Consider the following 27,796-nt stretch of genomic DNA (forward strand, 5'->3'; position numbering starts at 1 on the left):
AGTCCAAACTTGTAAGTCTCAAATTGAATTCAGGAATTTTGGTAGGCTTTGCCTTCCTGCTTTCATGAGGCTTGGAAGGTCAAATGCTGTGTGAAATAAAAGCAATACTGACCAAAGAGAGAGCCATAGTTTAACTTTTGTCTCTGAAAAGTTGGTTGATTACAGAACCACAAATATCAAATACCCAGATCAGGAACACCACCACCCTCCCACCACCCTGCCATAGACAACTATTCAGATATGCAGAGTCCTACGTTAGGGACCACATTTATAGTCTGTTGGTCTCTCTATATTTAAGGAGACTTAATTTGGGGAAGTAAATGGAAATTACTTTTCTCATTTCTTAACCCATTTTTTCCCCCTCATATTCTTCAGGAGACTCTGGATCTGGGCTTCCTAATAAAATCCTTAAGTTTCTTAATAATACTTATAATTATCACCAATGCATGAATCTTCCAAAATAGACATCCTGGCATGAAAAGAGGCCTAAATGAGTAAGTGGCAAACAATGAGCTCATTTTAGGGAGCCAAATATTTTGTCTAATTAATCTGACAATCTCCTAATGATACACTTCCTTGTACTATGATGAAACTTCTGCGTCTCAGAGTGAAAAAAGCAGAAAGAAACGTCAAGGTGGAAACACCAGGCTTAGAATTCTTAAAGGAAAGTGATTCTTTTTTTTTTTTTTCTTGAAGTTATGGGACTATTTCATTCGAGAGAGGAGTACGCAAACTGTGGTATATGTACATGTACATCGTTTAGTATGTGTGTGATTACAAAACAATTGGTTACAAGATGCCAAGCATTGGTCTTCAAATAGTTTATTGTTGAGGCTTAGCATAGTGCTTTCATGCAGCATGAAATGGAACCGCAGTCATCTGCTCTGCATGGAAGCTCAAGCCCTTGAAAACCAACCCCTGAAGGGCTGATGGGGAGAACTGATGTTGACTGAGACAAAGGGCTGCAATATTTGTGAAGATGATAGGGAAATAAGTATTCACAAAATGCAGGAACCAGATTTGCTGGTTGATAGACCTAGACCAGAGGTGTGGACTTCTTAATATCTGTTTATCTATTCATTTTGCATTAATTCAAAGTCATTAATTCATGATGAAAAGTATAATTACCCATGGTGGTGGTGGTGGTGGTAGTGGTTCTTCTTCTTCTTCTTCTTCTTCTTCTTCTTCTTCTTCTTCTTCTTCTTCTTCTCCTCCTCCTCCTCCTCCTCCTCCTCCTCCTGCTCCTCCTCCTGCTCCTCCTCCTCCTCCTCTTCTTTCCTCCTCCTCCTCCTTCTTTTCTTCTTCTTCTTCTTCTTTTCTTCTTTCCTCCTCCTCCTTCTTCTTTTCTTCTTCTTCTTCTTTTCTTCTTTCCTCCTCCTCCTCTTCCTTCTTCTTTTCTTCTTTCCTCCTCCTCCTCCTCCTTCTTTTCTTCTTTCCTCCTCCTCTTCTTCTTCTTCTTCTTCTTCTTCTTCTTCTTCTTCTTCTTCTTCTTCTTCTTCTTCTTCTTTCCTCCTCGTTGTTGTTGTTGTTCTTCTTCTTCCTCTTCTTCTTCCTCTTCTTCTTTTCCTTCCTCTCACTTTTTACTGTTTTCTGTTTGTTTGGATTTTCCCCATAGTTTTTACCTGGATAGTCAAGAGATCTAAGTTCACTTGCAGAAGGAAAAGATAGTCTGGCCACATTTTCAATAGGTGCAGACTTTCTTATTTCATTGGTTATTCTCTTGGCTGTTCTCAAGCCAAGAACACTTAAGAGTTGAGATTTCATACTGTTCTCAAATGCAGACACTCACAGTTTGAGGGGTCATGACAAAACTTGTATCATTTGCCATGAAATAGTTGGAGGGTGACTCAAAGCCTCATGAGAACCATTATAAAGAATGAGCTGGGATAGAATAACCTATTAGGTATTAGTGAACACACACACACACACATACGGGCAGTGAAAGGATTATTTTACTTCTTTTTCTCCAGATGTGTGTGTGTGTATTTGGGAATCATACTAATCTATCTATATGAAATGGGTCATAAATACAGATCTCACTAAGGCAGAGTCTTTAAAATTCTAATTGCTGAAACAGTTTTTGGCATAAATGTGAAATAGCCCATCAAATAGAGGGGATAATTAAAGACATTTGAGATAGTTTCTTAGTGACATTACTGTGTAAGTGCTTTTAGAATTACTGGTAGTAAAGCAGGGAATAAAGATAGTCTTAACATTTTGACTGACTTTGTACATAAAGAATGCAAACATTTGAATAATTTGGGTTTCTATATTTGATCAGAAGGTAGGTTTAGTTCATTTTATTGGAAGATAGAGATGGCTTCTTATTAAAGTGGCTACACCATGCATGGTTGAACTGTTGCTTGCATATCAGCAAGTGCAGTCATTTGGAACAGGATGTGGAGATGTAATAGACTTGGTCATTTAATTGTCAGTTGGAGTCTTGCCCAGAACTTTAATAATTACTGCATTATGACAGTGCTTGAGGAAGTACATTGAAAATATTCCCATCTATTAATGTATAGCCATGTTAACAATGATTATGGTTATCAGGTGGCAAAGTTAGGTCTCACTTTGCCAGGTAAATGAATTAGATGGTCATTTTTTTTTTTTTGGACATGAAGGATATTTAGCACCTCAAACTTTTCACCTGAGGTGTGATGCTTAAATTTTACTGCCTCACTGAAATTACCTATTCAGCAGAGTTGAACCTTATGCTTCAATGTCAGGAAAATACAGTTATGACTCTAGAGAAGGCAGTATTTAAATTTGACTTAAGATTTACTATTTTCACTGAATATACAGAAACATGCAGATCAGCATGTTTCCAAGGATTATGAATGTTTCATAAATGAACAGATTTCCTTCAAAAGATATTTCAGTGGCTTGCTAAATTTCATCCTCACTGCAAAGGACATACTACCAGTCTCATGTGTAGGTACTGAGACTCAAGCACGATTTGCTCTGGAGAAACTGTCACTGTCCAAGGTTCTCTGTAAAATTATTTTCCATTTTGAACCTCTGTATGGCACTCACTCTTCGTTCAAGAATCAAGTGTACCTGCCTCTGGAACACTTTTTTGATCATTCCCTTTATGTGGGACTCTGACTTCATCTGATCTGTGTATGGCATATAAAATGTGATGTTTTACTTTGATTTTCAAACCCATCTCCTCCACTCTAAACTCATGAGGGCAAAAGACCGTATCTTCTTACATTCCCTGTGCCAAGTCTATGGCTATCTCAATAAGTGTTACAATAATGGAAAGTGCAGTTGGGAGATAGGCCCCATATATAATATAAAAGGCAACAGTAGAAAGGAGGATATAGTAAGGACAAGATTAGTTGTATAGGCAGCAAATAATATAGGAGTTTGCCAGAAAAAAAGATATTGGGGTAAAATTTCCAGAAAGGGTAGGAGGGAGCTGAGAGATAAAGGAAGAGTGTGATATATGTAGAAAAGAGCTAAAGTTGGTGAGGGCATTTCAGACAGCATAGGAACAAATGAGCTTGTGGTAAAGATGGGTTAGGATGTCCAATTAATACATAATGAAAGATTTTTTTCAATGGTGTTAAAAAATGAATAATGTCGGTAAAATATTTGTCCTTAATGGGAGATGACATTGGAAGAAAAGATCTTTTTGATGCATACGATTTGAATTGAAGGTGGTGTTGTTTTTGTGGGCATAGATTTTGGAATCATTTATGTATACTTAGCTGAAGTCTTAAGATTAGGTACATATCTAATACAGAGAATATGGAAACTGTGAGTTCTGTGGAGTTCAAATTGCTTATTGATTTTCATAAACATATAGTTGAACTCATATTTATGAATATCTCCCTTAATATGCCAGACCAATTACAGACAAAAGTAGGGTTTAGGATCCTGTTCTGGTGGCACAGATATTACTGTGTTGTACATAAAGATAGGATTAATATATTAAATCAATGGAATTGATTATACCCAGAGCCTTATTATCATTACAACTGGCTTATATCTAAAGCCAAATCATTTAGGTGATTTAGATATTGAGATTTGAGAAGTTTGAACTAATAAGATTTAGGTGAGATTTTTAGATTTTGAGTTAATTCCCTAATGGGGATGAGACCTTTGGGGACCTTGGAGGGAATGAATGTTTTTCATATGGGAAGGATGTGAATCATGCGGGCCAGATGGTGGGCGATGGTAGGTAGAATTTTGGCTCTATGACCTTTGCCATTTGGTGTCATGCTTGTTGGTTAGGTTATTTTACTTGGCAAAAAGACTTTTTTAATGTTACTGAGGTTAATAATTAGCTAACCTTAAGATGGGAAGATAATTCTGGATTATCAGAGTGGGCCCAACATAATGCCATGAGCCCTTAAAAGGGTAAGTTGAAAGTTGAACAGGAAGTTAGAGGGATGTGGCAGAGTTGGATAGATCTGAAGTGTGAGGACTTGATGTGCCACTGCTGGCTTTGATGGTGGAGGGGATCCCAAGCCAAGGTCTGCAGGAGGGCTCTAGAAGTTGGGAATGAACCCTAGCCAACAACAGCATGGAAGAAGAACTTCATTCCTTCAACCATAAGGAAATAGATTTAGCCAACTACTGAATAAGGTCTGAAGTGAATCCTTTTTAGAGCCTCCAGAGAAGAGTCCTGCAGACTGACGCCTTGATTTTGGTCTTGTAAGACCCAAAGTAGAGGGCTCAGGAGAGCCCCGTCCAGATTTTGGCCCAGAGAATAAGAAAATAAATGATATTTTAAGCTGCCAAGTTTTCAGGAATAGAAAACTAATACAATTAATGTTGGTGTCCAGACAGGTTATAAATAGGTTAATGGCCTAGACATACACAGTGAGTGTTTAGATCTCACTTGATTACACCCTATTCTGCTGGAAGAGGAAGATGGGCAGTCAAAGAACTTCAGCAATAAGCCACGGATACTTCCACTCTTGGAGTCTTGGTATACTTTGAGGATTATTGGCATTTCTTGAGAATGGCCTTTCATGGTTGACCTCATACCAATTAGCAGATACAACTCCCTTAAGGATCAAGAATGCTTAAACTTTCTTCCTGGCCCTGTCCCAATTCTGTATGTCCCCTTTTCTTGATACAGCTGGGGTCTATGTTCCTTGGTCCTCCTCAAAGACTTGTCATTTCTTACACATACACATAGACATATTCAGCCACTCAACCCTTTAAGAGCCACTAAGGAATGATTAAGTACTGTTTTTTGCAAGCTACCCCTTGCTTTCCTATGGCCTGGCTTCTGCAAGGAGTAGCAAAGCTCTTAAGCTAGCTGACATCTGTCTCAGCTCCAGGCAGCCGTTGTTTCTGAGGCTATTTGGAATAGGGGAGATATTAAAATGGAAACAGGGTTTAACTGTCAGGGCAGGTTCAATCAGGGAGCTCACAGTGTGATACCATTATACTATGAGGAGAGATAACAGAATTTACCTCCACCTTTTCTGTTCTCTAGGCTAAAGCTCATGTGTGACTTCCCTACTGTTATCCCTCTGACACCTCTTTAAATGCTAGTGTCTTGATCTTGTTTAGTTTTGCATATTAATTGAATTTAATCTAGGTAAATTACATCTGAAGTGACTCTTTTCATCAGCTCCAAACACTCCGTTTATTTTTTCATTTTCTTCTAGTCTGTTTGGGTCTTACAGAGCATTCTCTTTCTCTTGAGATGAAACTATTTTTTTTTAAAGAGAAAAAAAACTTAGGCTCATAGGAAACCTCTTAAGAGTGTGAATCTTTCCAAACCATAAATTAATGTTTTTAAAAAGTAAATGTTAATAGTTGATATATAAATTACTTAATAGCTGTGGATGTTGGTGCCCTCAAAAAACTCTGCCAGAAATGTGTGTGCTGTTTTCAGTTCTTTATTATAACTTGCTTGATAGCCAGATCTGACTTTATTTCTTTCATTCTTTTTAAAATTAGGGACTATGTACCCATGATAAATTGCATAACAACAAAAATTCTAATTTTGCCTCTGATTCCATAAAAGCAAGAAAGAGTTAACGGAATTGAAAATGACACCCAGCCAAATCTGGGTTAAGAAAAGTAAGAGCAAGCAAGCAAGCAAACAAACAAACAAACAAACAAAAAACCAGTGTTACTCAGCAGCCAAATTTATCCTAAAGGCCCAGACTGTAAAAAATGGTGAATTCTGGGTCCACAAATGGGGACCAGGGAGATAGAGCATTTTAGTACCACTTTGATCTTTTTTTCGCTTAGGATAACCTGCAAGTTAGCCTTTAACTTGTTTTATTTTGTTTCCAGGGTTTAGAGTACTTAATTCAATAGAACAGAGTGAATATTTAAGGAAAGATGTGAGATACAGAAACCTAAATATACCAAAACTCTTAAGAGCCGATGTACAAAATACTACCTTTTTAAAGTTTGCAAGCTTTCACCCCGTTTCCCTGTCATGTGCTAATAATATAGTCTAATAATCATGAGAATAACCTAGTAATCCCTTGTCTTGGATTATTTCCTGAAATCGTGTAGCTTGTATTCTGCCCAATCATAGTGAGTGAGCTCTTTGCTATTTTCTTCATCTAGACAGTTGTTGAGATTTGCTATTCAAACATAGGTCCAGGACTTGAACCGTTTTAAGCTAGTCATCCAGCTGCCTGATGAGAAACAATTTGAAGAGAGACCTTGCCCTAAGAAGACATTAATGAGCATATGGGATAAAATAGCAGAATGAAAAACATTGACAGTAGGTCCCTTTGGAATGTCTCAGAATTCTACTAGAAAGAATGTAAGGAAATAATACTTCACTTAGGGATTTTATAATCCCTTGAATTCATGTCAGCGTTCTCTGATGCAGAATCTTGTTTAGCCTTTTTGTAGTCTTCAACTTATATGATAAACAGGATCAAAATCAAAATTAAACCACTTTTCAGCCTTCTATGTCCTGAGTTCAGTTAGCAGTTCACCTGCATATATGTATATTTATAGATCTCCAGTAAATCAGATAATTTTTCAAAGCCTGTTGCCAACAAGAGCACAGATGGTAGTTTGGAGTTTTAGAAAAATGTAAAAGCAAATTATCTATTACAATTTTTATCCAAATTTTCCATATTTAATTACATTTGGAAGCTGCATGAATAGTTGATAGAAGACATGCCCTATAGAAGTCAAAGCAAATAATCACCCCTTAACACCCTCCCTTTGTCCTATCACCCCTGTCCTATGTCCCTGCCAACCCTCTATTCTGAATAAATAAATATTTATTTTGAGATAGAGAGTGAGAGCGAGTGAGCGCACCAGCATGGGAGGAGCAGAGAGAAAAGGAGAGAGAGAAGCCCAAGCAGGCTCAGCACTGTCAGCACAGAGCCTGACGTGGGGCTTGACCCCACCAACTGTGAGGTTATGACCTGAACTGAAATCGAGTGGGACGCTTAGCAGACTGAGCCACCCAGGCACCCCAGAGTGTCTGAATTTTTAATGTACATGCAAATCAACTAGAGAACTTGTTAAGTCATGATTCCTAGACACCGTCCCCTAAGCATTATAATTCAGTAGGTCTGGGGCAGAGTCTAATAACTTGCATTTCTAACAAGCTTCCAATTGATGCTGATGCTGCCATTTGGGGGCTATACTTTTGTAGCACTGGACAACTTTACCAACTGGCGTATAACTGAGGAGAAGATGATAAGGCTCTTGAGTCTGATGGATCTGTGGGGTGGGGAGGGAGGGGGAGGAAGAGTGCTGATGGAGGCCATTACCTTTAATGAGGTCTCTATAACAAAACTACCTGTCTCCTTTTACAGAAGCAAATCCAGAGAAATTCAACAGTCGTTTTCGAAATAAAATGTTCTATGCAGGGGTAAGTATACATTACACTTAAAATTATTACATGTTATTTAATACTAATTCACTATTGGTAATAAGGATACTAACTATATTAAAAATAATTACATGTCTCGGATGTTTACAAGGATGTCTATATTATGCTTAAGGTTTAATGTCTTGGCTTAAAAGTAAATATACTTATTAAGTTGGTAGAAAGAGAGCTGGTGTTCATCATCTTTGAACTTTAAAGCCTTAAAGCTTCATGTTGACTGAGGAGATGACATTCAAGGAGTGATGTGAAAAACATCAAAGCCAATTTAGAGAATGGGGGAGTTAGGCAGCCTGAAAGATGCGTGGAAAAGCCTGGGTCGGAATGTGGTGTGTACAGCAGTACGTATGCATGATGTTTGGATGAGAAATTGACAGAAGGTGTAGCTCCTCATGGAAGCTTATATATGAGTAATTGGGTCTTGTTTCCTTCTTCTCAGGAACATCCCTGGGGATGAATGGCTAGGCAGAGGGGAGGCAGAAAGTCCTCCAAAACACTGATTTTAAAGAAAATGTAGTTAATTTACACCACTGCATAGAGAGAATTGAAATGAAAGGGGAGAGGGTGAAGCCAGACATTGTTAATGGCAAGTTAAAGATGATTTCAGCACCCTATAGTCAAGTAAGAGGTCAAGAAGGGTTGTCAAAATACATCTTCAAATTGACCCTTGGAATTATCTACTCTTTTACTTTTCTACTGTGTTCTTAAGTTGTATTATAGGTCATAGTTTGAAAACAAAGAAAGTTTTCATCTTGACAGCCACTGCATTTTGTTTTGGATTCAGAAAAAAAAGGCTTGTTTTATATTTTTGAATAATTCAGAAGCAATAGGAACTATCTATAATACATAAGCAAGGATTTGGCATAACCATGTGATTAAGTTTATTTTTCCCCCTTTTTCTCCTTGTGGTTGTAGGCAGCTTTTTCTGATTTCCTACAGAGAAGCTCTAGAGATCTTTCCAAACATGTTAAAGTTGTTGTAAGTACTGAATATATTGACTCGTTTCATTTGGTTTTTTTTGTTGTTGTTGTTGTTGTTTTTTATCATGTATTTATTTAAATTCAAGTTAGTTAACATACAGTGTAGTATTGGTTTCAGGAGTAGAACCCAGTGATTCATCACTTACATATAACACCCAGTGCTCATCCCAACAAGTGCCCTCCTCAATGCCCTTCATCCGTTTTTCCCTCTCCCCTCTCCCCCCCATCAACCCTCAGTTTGTTCTCTGTATTTAAGTCTCTTATAGTTTGCCTTCCCCTCTTTTTATCATATTTTTTCCTTCATTTCATTTGAATATAAATATGCGACAAAAAATGTACCCCAAATACCAGGTTATATACTTAGATTAATCAATGGGCCACATTAATTTCAGAGATGATTTCATATAGTTCATTCAACCAACATTTCTGAGAATTTAGCTCTGTGTTGGGAAATTTCTTAGTCTCGTGGATGGATGGACAGCTAGTTTCACTCCTGAAGAAACTCAACAGTTCAGTTGCAGAAATGGGCATGTAAGTCATTGCATAATACTATTTAATTAATGTTGTTGATAATGTATGCATTATGGTGGTGGCACAAAGAAGGAAATGGAAACCGACCATGGTGGGTTCAGGGAAACTTCATCAAAGTAGTGATGTCGAGCTGAGTCTTGATGTAGAAATAGATGCTCACCAAACAAATATCTTTATTCCAGGGCTATTTGAGGAGTCTCCATTTTAGAAAAACGTATTTATTTAATTATTTTGTAATGATTCCCTCTGTAGCCTGTAGCCTGGCCAAGGTTCTTCACCACTAAATGGTTGGTTAGTTTGTTTTTGGTGCTGTTTCTATCTCAGGTTTTAGACACACACTCCTTGGAGGCATGAGAGAAGGAAAGTTACCTTTTCTCTAGGAGCTATATTTTAAAATATCATATTATTAGTTATTAAGAAAGACATAAAATGTTTCCTTATAGTAACCAAGTTAAAAAAGGAGCACAGGTGACTTTGTTGTATATAACTGTCTAAAGAAAAAGAAATGAGAAAGAAGTGGGATATAGCAATGCATGAATTTATCATAGCATAGATAAAGAATAGGATATGTGATGAGAGGGGACAAAATAAAAGAAATACATTAGAATAGAGAAAAATATATATGAGTATGGAGAGGGATATAAATTAAAATTTGTAATCACCATGCAGCAAAAACATTTCTAAGAGGGAAGTTTATACCAATACAGGCCTATCTCAAAAAACAAGAAAAATTTCAGGCAACCTAACTTGACATTTAAAGGAGCTAGAAGAAGAACAACAAAGCCCAGAGCCAACAGAATGAAGGAAATAACAAAGATTGGAGCAGAAATAAATGAAATAGAGACTAAAAAGGCAATAGAAAAAAGATCAATAAAATGAGGAGCTGGTTATTTGAAAAGATAAACAAAATCGAGACACTTTTAGTGAGACTCATCAAGACAAAAAGAGAGAGAACTCAAATAAACAAAATCAGAGATGAAGGAGGAGGAATAACAACCAACACCACAGAAATACAAAGGATTTTAAGAGAATATTATGAAAAATTATATGCCAACAAATTGGACAAGTCAGTTGAAAGAAGAGACAGAGGCTATTACCACTGCTGTCCACGACCCTTGGCATCACATTCAGGTAATTCAGTTCTCTTGCAATAGCAGTGAAAACAAGCATCTCTTAGTCATAAAGACTCTTGAAAATGGAGGTTCTGCCTTCTTAAAGCTAGAGGCAAGAAAGACAATGAATGGTCCACTGAGCTATGAAGCTCTTTTATTGATAAAATTATGGCCATAAAATTTAAATAGCTTAAAATTTAAGCAACCTCCCATCAAACTTCCCCTGTTTCTTCAGCTCCTGGCAACCCAGCCAAAAATAAACTTGCCCTGTTTTTCCAGTATTTTTCACACTGAGAGGAACGGCGGTGGCACATGTCCAGGGGCAGTGTCCATATTGAATGGCGTTGACTGTTGAAGTCAGCTGCAGTGAAATTAAACTCTATATACTCCCTAACCACTAGACAGTTTGTTTCCCACATCTAACAGCCCCCTTGTTGATGAATGTCTCACTCCCAGGTGGCTTATATAGCAGGAATTAAAGGAAGCTTACAGAGAAGTGAAAATGGCGGCCAAGTAACTAGGGAAGATTTGATATCAGCCAGTACAGGAAAAATTCCAGGTGGATTTGTTTGTGTAACCCTATCTTTTTTGTATGGAGGAGAAAAAATATTAGAAACAAGATCTAAATGTTTGGGATTCAGTCCTAGGTCTACCTTTATGAGGTATATGATCTTGGAGGAATTATGTAATCTTTCAGAAGAGTTTGCTTCCCTTGTTTAAAACAGGTCTTTGAAACAACAATTACTGACCAGTGTGATGTATTACACAGGGACCCAGGATATTTCTATAAGGACATCACTCTATGTTTTCTTGAGTGAGAGATGAAAAGGATAGAAGATTAGCTAGTGACCTGATGTGTAGATACCAACAGACCATTTCATTTTTGCCACAGGATGAAGTCATTGTTAATCTCTCCCACAAGTGTACAGTGTTTGTATGAATACTATATCAAAAGAAGCATAGGACAGGGGTGCCTGGGTAGCTTAGTCGGGTAAGTGGCTGACTTAGGCTCAGGTTATGATCTCGTGGTCCATGAGTTCAAGCCCCGCGTCGGGCTCTGTGCTGACAGCTCAGAGCCTGGAACCTGTTTCAGATTCTGTGTCTCCCTCTCTCTGACCCTCCCCCGTTCATGCCCTGTCTCTCTCTGTCTCAAAAATAAATAAACGTTAAAAAAAAAATTTAAAAAAAGCATAGGACAATAACAAAATCCTACATACAGCATTCTCTGTTCTCCTTATGATTTATCAATACGTGAACTTTTGTACAGGAACTATTTTATATGCGGATATTTTCCTTTGTGTGTTTGAAGTAGGAGAAGGTGAAAGCTGCTGTTCTAAAAAGACACAAAATTTAAAGGTAGTAATATGTAAGAAAACTTGATAAAGCATGATACATTGTAAGGTACCCATCTTTATGTAATTTGACGAATTCCCAGAGTCGCTGATACATTTTCCAGGAAGAAAAAGTAGAAAATTAGAAAAGACTTCTGTTCTAAATACAATAATTTTATAGTTTCTTTCTGTAAGGCAAATAATACTGCTTTGTTTGAAATTAATGTATCATGTCCTATTTTTTTAAATTTTCAAATGTATATTTGTCTTTGAGAGAGAGAGAGAAAGAGAGAGAGACAGAGTGCCAGTGGGGGAGGGGTAGAGAGAGAGGGAGACACAGAATCCGAAGCAGGCTCCAGGCTCTGAGCTGTCAGCATGGAGCCTGATGTAGGCCTCAAACTCACAGACTGAGAGAGCATAACCTGAGCTGAAGTCAGATGCTGAACCCACTGAGCCACCCAGGTGCCCCATCACATCCTAGTTTTTAAAATTTTAGTTACTTACAACACTCAATTTTGATAATGTAAAATATCTTCCTTGGTGTAGTCATCTGTCAACTCATTTCAAGTCCTTAAATTAGGAGACTTCAGATTTTCTAACTACCTGAGAGTATTGTAAAAACACCTTCAATCAATACCTAGAATTTGGTTTCTTCCTAAGTAACATTTTAAAATGTAGTTTATTTAGGGCTAAATGTTTCCTGGAAACAATTTTTGGAGCATGCTCATGAAAATTGGGCTGTGTTAAGATCAGCTGGGAAAAGAATGAGACAATAATGCTAGTAGAATCATTGTTCTTAGATTGAAAACTCTTTTTAAAGAAATCTGTAAACATTTGCAGGGAGCTTGGGAATACATTACTCTGCACTCCAAGGGAGAAGATGATGGGGAATTCTGTGATGAGGGTATGGAGAGAGCAAGTACAAAAGTACACCTTTGACATTGAGAAGTCTGTAGTCGTGACTAGAGTGTTCTTCTTTTGGCTTTTGTCACCTGTGGGAAATGGGAAGGGGCATGAAAGCCTTTTCTTTGATTAGTCAGAGGATACTCAAGGCAAGTGCTAACTGGTGAGGGAAACTCTGCACAGAGGTATTGAGGCCAGGCCAGCCTGAGGCCCTTGAGACACCCAGGGTTGCGTCCAGATCCAGGAAAGCAAGTTTTGTCAGGAGACCAGTCAAGTCTATAAGACATTAAATGTGTAAGAGCAAATCCCTAATGGAGATACCACTAATTTATAATAGTTTTTAAAAGCTTGCAGTATATATTCCTCTTAAGGAGTTTTCAAAAAGTTAGTGTTTAACATTTTCAAAATAAAAATTGAGCTCAGACAGCAAATAGAATAAATGATTAGATTCATCCCCATTGTTTGGGTCAGATAACTATGGTGGAGATCACTACCGCCTGAAGTTGAGGCTTCCTTTTTTATTTCCTTAAGGGTTCATAAATATTTTAATGTTGATACTCCAATTCAAAATACCTAATAATCCAAGGTTGAGAATGATGGCAGTTCTTTTGTTTGTGAGACCAGGAAAAAAAACTGTTTTGATCAAATGGCAGCTTTGTTTTTACATTAAAACAAAACCATGCTCTGAACCCTGGGTCTGCTAAAGTTAAAATCAGAGTACATTTTCAGTCATGGTACTGAACATTCACTTAAGCAGCAGTGGGGGCAAGGGGAACACCACATGATATATCCCATTGTGTCAACCTAGTTATCTTTTGATAAAGTTTTTAGAATTGTGACCACTTCAAACCCCCTTTTCTGCTTTGATTGTTGTAGTGTGATGGAACAGATCTCACTCCAAAGATTCAGGAACTGAAGTTCCAGTGTATAGTATTTTTAAATATACCCAGGTAAGCTCTGTTCATACTTTTTCTTTGGTTTTATGTGAGCTCTGTTTGACTTGAGGTTATTGGTTTTCATTATAGAAAATTTCCAGGTACAAACAATGAAAGTAAGTCATCTTAGTGGCTTATTAGGGGTTTCTAGGTCTGATAATTTTGTTCTAGTTGGTTTGTTTAGTGTTCTCTGTGGTGGGTGGTTTTTTTTTTGTTTTTTTGTTTGTTTGTAATGTGATGTGGCATGCATGGGATACACATCCGTCATTAAGAAACCCAGGCACCCCTATTTACTGGAACATTTTAATGTAATTCTCAATTACTGATTCCCTCTCTCTCCCAAGAATAATAGGCTTGAATAAATCCCTGTTCTCAGTTTCCCAAAAGCTGTTAGGAAACCATCCAGCCTGATTTTAGTATGGAAGACATTCAAAATTGTTGCTAGATGATTGCCTTGAAAAAAATAGGATCAATTAGAGTAGCATTTTCTAGCCAGGATGTCAACTCTCTTTGGTGCTATTATATATCTCAGGAGAAAGGGATATTTAAGATTAACTAGACTCAAAATAAGCACATTATCTCAGAGGTACAAAATTAGAGTCTAGGTTCCCAAGCCAAGATTTTGGAAGGGATGGATGTATGGCCCTTTGTTATTCACAAACCACACAACTCAAGACACAAAATCTGCAGATAAGTTGTATTTAGACTGAATTTAACTGAAATGAGAGTTGTATGTAAATCCATAGCTAGGAAAATATACTATAATCTCCTGATTATTTTTGGCAATGCTCGGTATAGTTACCTACAATCCTTTTCCAGGATTTTCATCTTTGTTATTTAAGTGAAAGACCTAGATGGGGTACCTGAGTGGCTCAGTTGGTTGAGCTTCTGACTGTTGATTTCAGCTCAGGTCATTATCCAAGAGTTGTGGGATCAAGCCCTATGTTGGGGTCCATGCTGAACACAGAGCCTGCTTGAAAGTCTCTCTCTCTCCCTCTGATCCTCCCCCCAGCTCACGCTCTTTTTCTCTAAAATAAATTAAAAAATTAAGTAAAAGACCAAGATCCTCAGGAAACATTGTTTATTAGCTTTCTTTAATTTTTTCTCTTTTTTTTCTTCTTGCTTTCTCTCCATTCCTCTTCCTCTACTTTTCTAATTCCCTTTATTTCACCTTCTTTTTCTTAATCTTTTACTTTTTCCGCATATCTTTCTCACTCTTCTTCAGTTACCTTTCTCTGCTTACCTTTCCAGTGGTTATTTATTATCTTAGTTCTACACATAATAACCAATGCTTACCCACCATGGTTTCCCTTCCGTTTTCTACTGGCATGCAGTGTCTCCCTCCAAGACCCAATTCTGGAACTCATGGCATATCATAGAAGAGACATAATGGATCACTGAGTGAGAAATGTTAATAAATAATGGGTGAGGAGAAAGTTGGACACACAGGACACCACACCTGTGGTCCATTTTCACAGATTGATATTTGGAAATGATAAATCCATTTTCTTTTCTACTGGAAGGTATGCACCAAGAACAGAAAACTATTCTTAGGTGAGATACACATTGGATCTCACTGTGAGGTAATACCTAATATCAGTCATGAGGGGAATGGAATAAATGTAATTCTTTTTTTAATCTCCTCTTGCAGATATTGTGCTGGCACAATGCCCTGGGGGAACCCAGGAGATCACCATGATTTTGAACCTCAGCGTCATGATGATGGTTATATTGAAGTAATTGGATTCACTATGGCCTCTTTGGTGAGCAATACGATGTTATTGAGGTGAAATACATTTCAGTCACAGAGTTTATTCATTCACAGATTTTTGGTTTTCAGTCTTCAGTTTTCTCTCCTGCTTTACCAATTTATAAACTTTATGCAATACAGAATTGCTTGGGGAAAACAAGAACAAAAGAACAATTCTTTATGTCACTAAGGAAATTGTGCACAATTGTAAGGACTTCAATAATAAATATTATTTGCTAATTATCCTGGTGAATTTTCTACCAGAATGAAATACACAGCTTATGGAAATTAAAAAGCATTATGCCACCGACATATTCCAGCATTCATGCAGAAACCTTGCCATTGGATACCTTTTTGTTTCACTAAGGACTAGAGTGTTAAGGTAGAAAGGAAGGCAGTTATTTGCATTCATCTTTATCATCACAAAATACCTGAATAAAGAAAGACATCATTATTGTGACATTAATGAATATTCATTTGCTACAGTATTGACATTACCTTTGCATTTTAATTTTGTTTACACACATCAAATTGTGAATTGTGGTGTAAGGGCAGTTTCCAGCAGGTTTTTGCTGTGTATTTTACCCTATTATTGAATGAGGAAGAAACCAGTTAAAAATTACACGTATCACCTTACGTGGTGTAAATCAGGCTGCACTATCAGTTTATAAAGTGAATTTAAAAATTTAAAGCTTCTTGCGGCCCATGGTTAGCACTTGGTTTGTGTTATGCCTGATGCCTGCCGGTGAGAAGGTTGTATCTCTTGTTCTAAACAAGCCAAAACAGCTCTCTTTGTATCTCATCTTGTGGATTCCTACTGACTTTTCCTCAATCACTTCGGGTTGCTGAGATCTAACAGAATAGCCTCTAGGGGTTGTGGCAAGAATGCCCATCACCTGAGATGGTGATATTGCTCATTAAATCTGCCATCTCTGGGATGAAATGATTGTTAAGTGTGGAAGATTGGTCTGGATGGATCTAATTTTCAGGGTTTTAGCTCATACACAGCTCTTTCTCTCCAAAGGTCTTTATGCTAATTACAGGCAAAGAGATTCAGGCAAGAGTAAACATGGGAATCAATTAAAAGAGCATGTATGCAAGGTAGAATTCTTGGAGGTGACCAGAAAAACCTTAAACCTGGCCATGTGTGTTTCACTCATTCATTTATTTGTGGATTCAGTGAACATTTATTGAATGTTTACCAATGTGCCACAGCTTCCTAGTCATGACTATGTGGCGGCAGAAGGCTGTCGGGGAATGTGTAAGAGAAGACGATTCTTCACATAGGCTTAGGAGGGCAGGAAGAATATTGGATATTTCCCCATCACTCTCAGAATCAAAATCTAAGTGTAGGCCTGCAAGATGGAGTTTCTCTCTAATTCTCCAGCCTTTCCCACTGCCCTCTTTGCTTTGTAGCTCAATTAGCCTCTCCAGTCAAGCTTAGCTTTGAACACCTCTTGTTGCTTTTGTACCACTGGGCCGTTGCACATGCCGTTTCTCTCTAAAATGTTCTTGAGCTGTTCATCTTCTATAACTTCGCAGTCCATATCTATGCCAGATCATTCTTACAGTTTTATTTCGGTTATTTTTGTTTACAATTGTATCGTGCCTGGACAGGAGAGAGATAGCCGGCTGAGACTGGGTAATTAGAGGAGAGTTTATGGAGGGACTCTACAAATAGTGAACTTGATTTGTGAGAAGGAGCATTGGATGGTGTGGATTCCTGACCTGAAGGTGCAAAGGTAAGGAAGCAGTCAGCTGTACCCGAAGGACAACTATTTGGGAAGGACTACCTGATAGTGTTTGCTCGGCAGAAGCAGTCAGCCAGTGCCAACCTGGCAGGCAGAGAGCTGGAGCCCTAGGTGCAGTGACCTTACTCTTCTTGGCCCTCTAGATCTTCTGCTGGTGCCTTCCTCTGGAGAAGTCTAACCAGAAGCTAGAGGACAAGGCAGCCACTGATACAGTATAAATGGGTCAGGCTCACAAGGCAAGAAGGGCAGGAAAGGGTGGGGTGCCAGCCAGGAGTGGCAAGTGGCGGATATCCGTCATTCCAGTGTGTGTCTGCCACACGGCAGACAGCCTGATATCCGGGGTTGGCATGAGCAAATGTGGCAGAGTGGATGAATTTTGCCGGGAGAAGAAGAGTGGGATTTGGAATTCTGTAGAAAGCTAAATTCATATACACTTGCAGATATGAGGGATCCTAGTCCTCAAAATAATATATTGAATCCATCACCCAGCTTCTATAATGTTCAACTGATAGGCAGTCTTCTATCTGTCCCCACCTGCTTTGTACTAACGTGAGGCATATCTCAGATGTTGTATCAGTTATTTGCAAATACTTCTGAAGGTGCTTTTAAAAGATAAGACTTTGTTTTATGAGCATGACTACACCCTTACATCTGAAAAAAATAAGACAGTAGCATCTGACTATCACCGTTTACTGAGTGCTTAAATCTCCAGTTGCCTTGCAAATATCCTTTGTTTTCTTATGCTCTGTTAGTTTGAGCCAGGATCCAAGTTAAATTTAGTTGTTGTGATTGATTGGTAGGACTCTTAAGTATCTATGGGTTTCTGTCCATCTCTTCATCTTCTTCATTTATTTATTTGTCTTGTGAAGTTTCCTTGAGTCTGAATTGTGCTGATAACATCTCTTAGGTCTCAATTAACATGTTCTTCTGTCTTGCTGTTTCCTTTAAGTTGATAGTTGGATGTAGACGTACCACTTTCATCCCCCCGCCCAACAAATCTACTTTGTGGTTAGTGTTTTCTTCTTCCAAAAGATGATAGGTAATATCTGCTTTTCCCTCTATTTTGGTTAATAGTCCTTGAGGGTCATTGTCTGGATCTAGCAATCATTGGAGGTTGGCAGAGTAGCGATATTCTAATTCTACCCTTCTTCATTCATTAACTGGAATATTTCTATAAAGAGTAATTTCACCTAATACTTGGTTATTTAGTTATATAGTTTGTGTAGGAAAAGCAGGATAACTGATTCTTTTTCTTTATTTATACACTTTCAAAATAAGTAATTTACTAGCATCTTCTGATGGTGGCTGGTTTTAAATGGATTCTGAGTTTTTGGACACTTACCCCATTACGAGTTTGGGTCTATGCACCATCCCCTGGAATCTGGGTGAGCTTACAAATACTTGGCAAATCAGGTACAGTGGAAGTAACACTAGATAACTTGTGATGCTGGATCCTGAATGCCCATGCAGCATATGGGAAATACAGGCAATACTGATGCCTCTAATTAATAGGAATTTTATAAATTCTAGTGATATTTGTTATTAAAAATATCTCCCTGCTTTCATGCATTTAATGTCAGTCATAAGTATTTATTGAAAATTTATTGAACCCACAAATGCTTATTGAATTCACTCTGCTATGTGAAATGATTATGAAATGGGCCAAGAGACAAACCCTGTCCTCAGGGTACCCACAGTTCAGTGTTGTGGGGGGAACATGAAAAACAGAAGCAATTGCCATCTGGCATAATAAATTCTAGGAGAAAGGCACGTGTAAAGAGAAGAAGAAGAATTGAAAGCAGAACAGTGTTCATAAAATGGGGAAATCAGCAAAAATTGCACAGAGGAGGCAAGAGCATCTGTGGATGAGATTGTAAGCGTCCGTTCCATGCAAGATGAGCCTAAGAGCTCATCTTGGTATTCTAGAGCTCCCTGGTGGCTCAGTGATGACACATATGGTGAAGAAAGACATTGATGTGGAGAAAGATAGGACAGAAGGGTTTTGTTTTGTTTTTGGACCTGTTAAATGGGGGAGGTTGAGAGAGATGGAATGAGACAGAATCAGATTTACAGTTTAGAAAGAATACCTGGATGTCTGTGTGGAAGGTGACCAGAATCTTTACTGCTGGAGGCAGATAGACAAAGCAGGATGTTGGTACCTAAGTCCAGGTGAAGAAATGAGGAAGCCTAGAAGCCTGCTGTAAGAAAGTGGTAATGAAGATGGGGGCGGAGGGGGATTGGCAACTTCAAGAGTTATTCAGACACGTTGACTTACTGTGAAGGGTGAAAAAGGAGTATGCGTGAATCCCAGCTGGGTAGCATAGGCCATTAGGTAAACAGTGACTACATTAGAGATGTAGGGAAAATAGAAGAAAGATAATATTACCAAAAAATGAATTGTGGTTTTTTTACTATATTTTGAAATTATATTTGAATTCCATTCTACTTAACGTACAGTGTTAAATTAGTTTCAGGTTTACAGTATAGTGATTTAACAGTTCTGTATATTACCAAGTGCTCACTTGTGTTTTATATAAGTTAAGTTTGAAACCCCTGTAAGACATTTAAGGAGATAGAGGCAATTTGAAATACATGTTTAGAGCTCAGAGGATCCCTCCAGGTTGTTAGAGAGGAGTCTATCAGATTTCTTTCTCTTCCATACCATCATTGGTAGGAAAAAGAGAAAAATAATAGTTGATGAGAGTTGGTGAGGAGCAAATGGAATGCTAAAATTATGTCCATTCTTTCTCTTTATACGATACGAGTCATGTAAAAATGGATACTAGGCTAGCATCAAATGTGTGATTGGAGCTCAGATTCTGGTGACTTTAGATTGCTCCCAAGATTAAAAAAAAGTTCTGCTTGAAAAAAAGCAGAGTTACATGTAGTTTATACTGTACAGTTTTGAACACCCTATGCTCTCTAAAGAATAGGGGCATATGTGTCTATTTTCAAACACATCTCACCTGACTGCTCATATAACAGTACACCATTGTTCAAGAAGAGAGAATCTAATTTGCAAGCCTCTAGTTTCACATTTCTTGAAACTATTATACTGATTATGTTTCTAAGAACATAAATTATTTGAAAATTACATGTGTGTAAGATGATCGTATAAACAGAAGAGTGTGGTTATTTGGGTATATGTGTGTATTTTTGTGTATTTTAAAATATTCAGAGTGGCACTTGAATAGATGAGAGATTCAAAGAGAATTACTAGATGGGAATAGATGTCGTTTCTTTTAGACTCTTTATCTTCCAATTGCAAATTTCATGGCTTAAGTCTTCAATTCACTCTCCTCGTTGAAATGCATTCTTACGAATTATGATGATTCTTCATTGGGTGCTTGGTAACCTGATTACCTTTTGGGTTCTCCACAGACCATAACCAGGCATTGTAAGTTGTATTTATTTCCACCACAATTTTTTTTTTGCCTTTGTGGTTTTGAAGGTCTTTTCATCTTGAGTCTGTTTCTAAGTAATCTAAAACTCTTTAAGATAGTTCAAAGCATTCATTATTCAGATTGAGGAGCTGGTAGCCTAATTTGCTATGCAGTGTGAAATCCAAAGATTTCAGTCTTCTCAGCTTTAAATAAAGTATAGCCAGCTTTCTTTTTGTTAATTGAAATTGGAATATGTGATGTCTTTTATATTTATGAATTAGAAATGCAAAAAGTTACTCATGAGAAAAATTACATGGAGAAATTTCCAGGGCTGAAGTTTTACGCATACTAGATAGTATAATCTTTACTTTTTATGAAAAAATGTCAAATGTTTGCTTATTTTGATAATATACATAAGAACTGAAAGTAAAAATATTAGTCATAATTACATGATCTGTAAATATGTACATTTTGATGCATTTTCTTCCAAATGCCTTATTTCTGTTTTTAAATATATAGGAAATCATGTTATTATAAGTAAAACCCATAATACAAATGGCTGACTACTCTTTCATACATAAATACCTCAATTTATATAATAATTATTCCTTTATGGAAAGACCCCTTTATGAAATGTTTAAGTTTCTGGATGTTTGGTGGTATAAATAATCCTGTAATTAACATAATTACTCATAGACCTGTGTTCATATTTCAGAATATTGTCTTATGACATATCCCTGCAAAAGAAATTATTGAGTCAATGACATAAATATTTTAAAACCTCTAATAATGGTTATAAAACTGCTTTCTAGAAATGTTGTATTGTTTACTTGCCCAATAGCAATGTGGGAGAGTACCTGGTAAGAAGTAATATCCCACAGGTGCTGGAAATGTGTTAACAGAAACGAAAAGCTATTAGAATATTGCACTTGAGGAAACAGAAGAAGAAATGAGAATAAAATTACATCCCTAGAGAGAAACAAAGAAATCATGTATGTTTTGTATAGTCCATTAAGTCCTCCTAAACAGCAAAAAAATGAGAGTAAGGACACATTGTTGTTCAACTTTATTGTTACCTTGCATGGTTTTTCAAAGTGTGGTTTTTTGCATATTTTAGTAGGCTCTTTGTCTTTTCTTGCTGAATTGCAGGTGTTATTTATATATTCTGAATACAGGTTGCTTGACAGGTATATTTAGTGCAAAAGATTTTCCATATATTTTTACTTCCTTAAGTTTGTTTTGATGAAGAAGTTCTTCTGAATTCCAGTTTTATAAGGCAGGCATATATCACATTAGGGCTTTTTGTGCCCTTTTTAAGAAACCTTGCTTATTCCAAGATAAGATATTCTCCTATGTTTTCTTTTTGAAGATTTATAGTTTTACCTTTTATGTATAAGTATGTATTTCAACTCAAATTAATTTATATGGATTGTGTAAGTGATTCAAGATTTAGTTTTTAGAAATCCTTTTTTTCCCCAGCATTCTTTGTTGATTAGACTTGTCTATAGAATTACCTTGGTTGCCTTCACCCCTTGGTTGTATGTGGTTCTATTCCTGGACTCTATCCTGTCCCATTGACTTATTTCTTTACACTTATGGTAGTACCACACTGTTTTGATTATTATGGGTTTAGAGTAAACCTTCATACTCGTAATATGAAGCATTTCACTTTGCACTTCTAAGAATGTTTTGGTTATTCTGTCTTTTGTATTTGTAAATAAATTTTAGAATTAGTTTGACTGTGTTTGCAAAAAAAAAAAAAAACCTGATAGGATTTTATTTTTTTTTAATTTTTGGATACGTATTTATTTATTTATTTATTTATTTTTATTTAAATTTTAATTGTTAAAAATTTACATTTAAATTAGTTAGCATCTAATGCAACAATGATTTTAGAAGTAGATTCCTTAGTGCCTCTTACCCATTTACCCCACCCCCCCCTCCCACAACCCTTCCAGTAACCCTCAGTTTGTTCTCCATATTTATGAGTCTCTTCTGTTTTGTCCCCCTCCCTGTTTTTGTATTATTTTTGTTTCCCTTCCCTTATGTTCATCTGTTTTGTCTCTTAAAGTCCTCATGTGAGTGAAGTCACAGGATTTTTGTCTTTCTCTGATGGACTAATTTCACTTAGCATAATACCCTCCAGTTCCATCCACGTAGTTGCAAATGGCAAGATTTCATTTTTTTTTTTTTTGATTGCTGAATAATACTCCATTGTATATATACACCACATCTTTATCCATCCATCCATCCATCGATGGATGTTTGGGCTCTTTCCGTACTTTGGCTATTGTTGATAGTGCTGCTATAAACATGGGGTGCATGTGTCCCTTCAAAAGAGCACGACTGTATCCCGTGGATAAATGCCTAGTAGTGCAATTGCTGGGTTGTAGGGTAGTTCTATTTTTAGTTTTTTGAGGAACCTCCATACTGTTTTCCAGAGTGGCTGCACCAGCTTGCATTCCCACCAACAATGCAAAAGAGATCCTCTTTCTCCGCATCCTCGCCAACATCTGTTGTGATTTTAATTGGGACTGCTTTGAATCTATAAATTAGGGAGAATTGACATATTAACAACAGTATGGAGTGTTCCAGTCTACAGACCTATCTTTCTCCATTTATTTAGCTGTTGTTTAATTTCTCTTAGCAAAGTTTTACAGTTTCCTAGTTTCAGTGACGTTTTCCGGTTCTTGCATATGCTTTACTAAAGTTGTTCCTAAGTATTTTATGTTTTCTTCTCTGCCCCTGTCAACCCAGAATTGTCCATGATTTTCATCGGACAGCAAGTAGAATAAGGGCTTGAGTAGTAAGAAAGAAGGTGAGGCTTTTGGGGGAAGATGGAGGCAAGTATTATGGGGATAGTGTGGAGAGACCAAAAGTCTCAAGCCATACACCTGTGGCATGAAGGAAAGTTATAGTCTGGGCCACAGGGCGATAAATGGAGACAAGTGGATGCACTTAGTTCAGGGGCTTTCTTTGTTTTCCTGTCAAGTCCTATTCTATCAGAAAGGCAGTATTGGAAGTTTTCACAGGAGTAATATATGCTGGATTGAACAAATAATTGAATGTCTGTCATTAATAAGCCACCATATTATTACTAATAAATAATTATCTCCAGCAAATTATGGGGGTATTTGTGGTTAAGCCTAGACCATTCTGAGTGATGAAAAAAAAAAAAACACTGTTTCATTTTCTTTAATTTTTAAGTTTATTTATTTATTTTGAGAGAGACAGAGACAGCATGAGTGGGGGAGGGGCAGAGAGAGAGGGAGAGAGAGAATCCCAAGCAGGCTCCACACTGCCAGCACAGAGCCTGATGTGGAGCTCGAACCCCCAAAATCGTGAGATCGTGACCTGAGCTGAAACTAAGAGTCAGACAGACACTTAACCGACTGAGCCACCCAGGCACCCTGAAATATAACTATTTCTAATAAGTATTTAAAATATTACCTTTATTCTAACTTGTTCCAAAAATAATGTGGCTGTGCTAACAGGAATAGAACTGTTTTTATCCCAAAAAGCTCTTTACTGTAATTCCCCTTGTGCCTGTGCAGTGATCTTGGATTGATTCTGAAATATCAGCGGGACTGCCGTTGACAGCTATTTACATGTTTGTGGTATTGCTGTGTTCTTTTTTTGAGGCTGAGAAGATGACTTAAAAGTGCTCTACAGTACTGTGTATGCCTTCTACATACCAAGGGGTTGGGAAGTATTTAAAACAGAATTGAAACAGTTTCAATTCTGTGAAACTCAGAGGACTAAGTTCTCACCTGTAAGGTCCTGCATTTTTGTTTGTCATTAGGTCTAGTCAAGGTGGGGGAGGGGGGAGGGTAGAGAGAAGAAGAAAATGATGTTTCCAGAACAGTGGATGAAGAGATACATTCTCAGCTGCAAGTACTTGAAGTCAAGGGGAATATATTGGAAACGTTCTGGAGATGAGATAGTGACTCTGATCCATTGACTTAAGTGGAGCATTTGAGTACAGCCAAGAAAAACTTTCAGCGGAATAACAAAGGACTGGGTGATTGATAGGCCAAGACGAATTATACTAAATTCTCACTGCATTCTGCTCTGCTTTTCTAGTTTTCTCAACCAGTTTGACAAAATTGTATGCAAAGTACACAATGGAATGCTTCTAACATTAAAGGTGATCAATGAGAAGTTCTTCTCAGTTTTTACTTTTTGTCCCTTTGTGCTTCTTTTCTCTTTGCATTTATAGACAATCAGGTTTCTATTGTTCAAATTAATGCAAATGGAAAAAAAGAAATTCAAAGCATCAGATAAATATGAATATCTGGCAACCAAATAAGGGGAAGTTGACATCACAAGTCTCAGTTCAGTTTATCCCTCATTCACAGAAAAGAGACACATGGAAACAAGTTGATTGTATGTTTTAATCTTTTAGATTTTGAGCTAGTTAGTATTAACATCCTTTTTTCTATTTATTATAAACAAATTGATAACTCAAAAGGCATAATATAACCTTAGTGAAAAATTATTTAGCAGTATCTGCCAAAGTTAACTATACATCTAAACTTAGTGGCATAGCAATTCTTCTCATTGTATGTAGCCAAGAGAGTATGTATCTACCAAGAGATTCATACAGGAAAGTTTACGTCAACAATAGCTACAAACTGGAAACAACCAAATGTTTATCAGCAAAAGAGTAAATAAATACATTCTGCTATATATTACTCAAAAATAATGATGAGAAAAAGATGCCAGAGACAGAAGAGTCATCTCGTATGGTTCGTATGTAGTTCAATTTCAAACAAATTGAATCTATGGTAATAGAAGTCAGGGTATTGGTTACTAACTAGTTGGTGGGAAGGGTATAAAAAGACTGAGAAAGAGCACATATGAACTTGTAAATTATCTAAAGCTTGATCTGGATGGAGATACACAATGTGTATTCAGATTGTATACTTTGTGGATTCTTTTACAACCAAACATGTATTATTTTCATTCATCCCTAAAAGGGTAAAGGAGATATGTGTGTGTGTGTGTGTGTGTGTGTACAGTGTGTACACACACACACACACACACACACACGCACACTAATATATATAACATAAAAATATATAGCATAAAAATAATATAATGACATAAAATATAGAATACGCACATACATTTTAACTAATGAGGGAAAGCTCTATTGATTTGTTGTTCTTCTCAACAATAGGCTTTTAGTGTTGGATTGACTTTCCATTCTGTGGCCACAATGGTGAACTGAACTCTGTGTTTGATTTTGATCCTCAAAGCTGTTATACTTTTCACAATGCTTTTAATCAAGTAGTTAATATTATTTTGCATTCTATAGATCTTATACAGACTGGAGGTAGCTTAAGGAGGTTTTAGGTAAAAAAAAAAAAAGCCTGCCCACGTTTGCAAATTAACCAAGGGTGGGCTGCATATTTAAGTATGAATATATTTAATATATAATACATAGTTACATCTTATAGCACGTTTGTGTATACCTGTTATGCATACATATATGTTATGTAACTATTATGTATTTATATTTAAATAATATATATTATAATATACACATATTTAAACATAGTATAAAAGCTGTCTTAAACTGTGCTTTATCTGTTTTATTTTCTTTTTTCTCCTTATATTGGTTATTCAGTGGGACTGACTAGATAACACAAAGAACAACTTTTGTGTTAAAGTAACATGATTAAATTAATACCGAAATTTGGCTATCGATGAAAATTTGTGGTCAAGCTCATCAAAAGTTTAGAAATTTTAGTTTATTTTTGTTAAGGTGATTTATCCAAGGTTTCCCATTCTGCTCCTGGCTAGCAATTTTCAACATGTTTATCAGAGGCCTTTTGGTTATATATAGAGGACTTGGGGTTTCTAGCTTTCCTGACTCTTAAGAACTGACTTCTAGCTTCCTTTTGACTCTTGAATTTACAGGCTGCCCTGCAAGTTGGGGGCCATGGGGAAAGGCTACACCAGTGTCGGGAGGTCGTGCTGCTCACTTACAAACCCATCCCCATGCAAGTGGATGGGGAGCCCTGTAGGTTGGCCCCAGCTATGATTCGGATCTCCTTGAGGAATCAAGCCAACATGGTGCAGAAGAGCAAGAGGAGAACATCCATGCCTTTACTCAATGAGTGAGTTTGCCCCTTGCCTACCTTTGTGAACACAAAGATTGTAGAACGCCAGGCGTGTGCATGGTCTAGGGGTCTTACTGTGTTGAGAAAGGAACAAAGTCCAAGAAACAGCAGTTCCCTGGTCTCTCTCACATATTTTTCTTCATGTTTATTACACAGTGACCACACTCTTCTTGTAGAACCAATTGCTGTATTGAATACTAGATAGATCACTCTTCTTCATTGATCACTTTGCTGTATATTTATTGGGAACAGCAGAAAATCATTAAAGAGTGATTCTAGGGTCATAAAATGCATCAACCTAAACATGTTCCATTTTGTTTTAAGAAGGCATGGTGTTTTTTGTTTTAAGAAGGCATAAGCCTTCTCTTTACCCAGGTCACTTGGAGAGTGTTGGGTTCCCCAATAGTGGGGAGGTTGGCAGAGCTGGATTTTTGGAGCTCACCTCTCTCCACGTTGTATTCCCTTCTGCCTGTTAGTGACTTATCACTTTCCTGATGCCCCATTTTGGGGTCCTGAGTCCTCTGGTGCTTCAACTCAATTTCGCTGTTCTGAATGGCATCCTATTGTCTAAATATAACCTAATTCACTATTCAACACCTAAGTAAAATGTATCCCTCTTGGACCCTTTCTTTCCTTCGGTGTGTTGATGAGCTGATTTGAGATAAGGTGGTAATAACTAGATATTTTGAGTATATTCATTTTATAGCACCCTTTAAGTTTTTGATGGAGATGTCTGTCTGGGATGGAGAAGGATGGGGACTTGGGGCCCCTTTTTGAGTATCTTCTATATTTAATGCCCATATGCCTAATCTAACTCAAGGTAAGGCTGTTTTCAGACTCAGCCTTGGGTCATCACTCTGTCATAGTGAGGGACCCTCCAAGGTGCGACTCCTGTTTGTGGCCTGTGATGCATGGTTACCTATTTGTATTGAATGGCTGGCTTCTTGCAGTGCCTGTGAAGCAAGGGTATGCTTTGCCACGTATTTATGGAATCACGATGATAGTCTTCAGAAATGCCTAGAATAAGCCAATAACACAGGTGCCGTAGCTCACTGCCAGAACCTGACTTCACCTCTCTTCCTCAGATGGCATATGTTGAGAAATAGCGTTAGACAGGTCTCTTAAAGTGTTTGCATTTTTGGCATCTGCTTT

The 27,796-nt window shown here is 37.3% G+C and overlaps 1 protein-coding gene across 12 annotated transcripts in view; it reads left to right on the top strand.

Moving 5' to 3' along the window:
- DGKI (diacylglycerol kinase iota) overlaps positions 1–27,796 on the top strand; it is a 452,201-nt gene that overhangs the window by 262,042 nt on the left and 162,363 nt on the right. For all 12 annotated transcript variants that reach the window (XM_058724155.1, XM_058724161.1, XM_058724154.1 and 9 more), the window contains 5 exons: positions 7,770–7,825; positions 8,756–8,818; positions 13,574–13,647; positions 15,284–15,395; positions 26,442–26,641. In XM_058724155.1, coding sequence (XP_058580138.1) covers positions 7,770–7,825; positions 8,756–8,818; positions 13,574–13,647; positions 15,284–15,395; positions 26,442–26,641 — 505 coding nt within the window. The remainder of the gene's footprint in view (positions 1–7,769; positions 7,826–8,755; positions 8,819–13,573; positions 13,648–15,283; positions 15,396–26,441; positions 26,642–27,796) is intronic.

Source organism: Neofelis nebulosa, chromosome 4 (genome assembly GCF_028018385.1).
Source record: "Neofelis nebulosa isolate mNeoNeb1 chromosome 4, mNeoNeb1.pri, whole genome shotgun sequence".
NCBI classification, from domain to species: domain Eukaryota; kingdom Metazoa; phylum Chordata; class Mammalia; order Carnivora; family Felidae; genus Neofelis; species Neofelis nebulosa.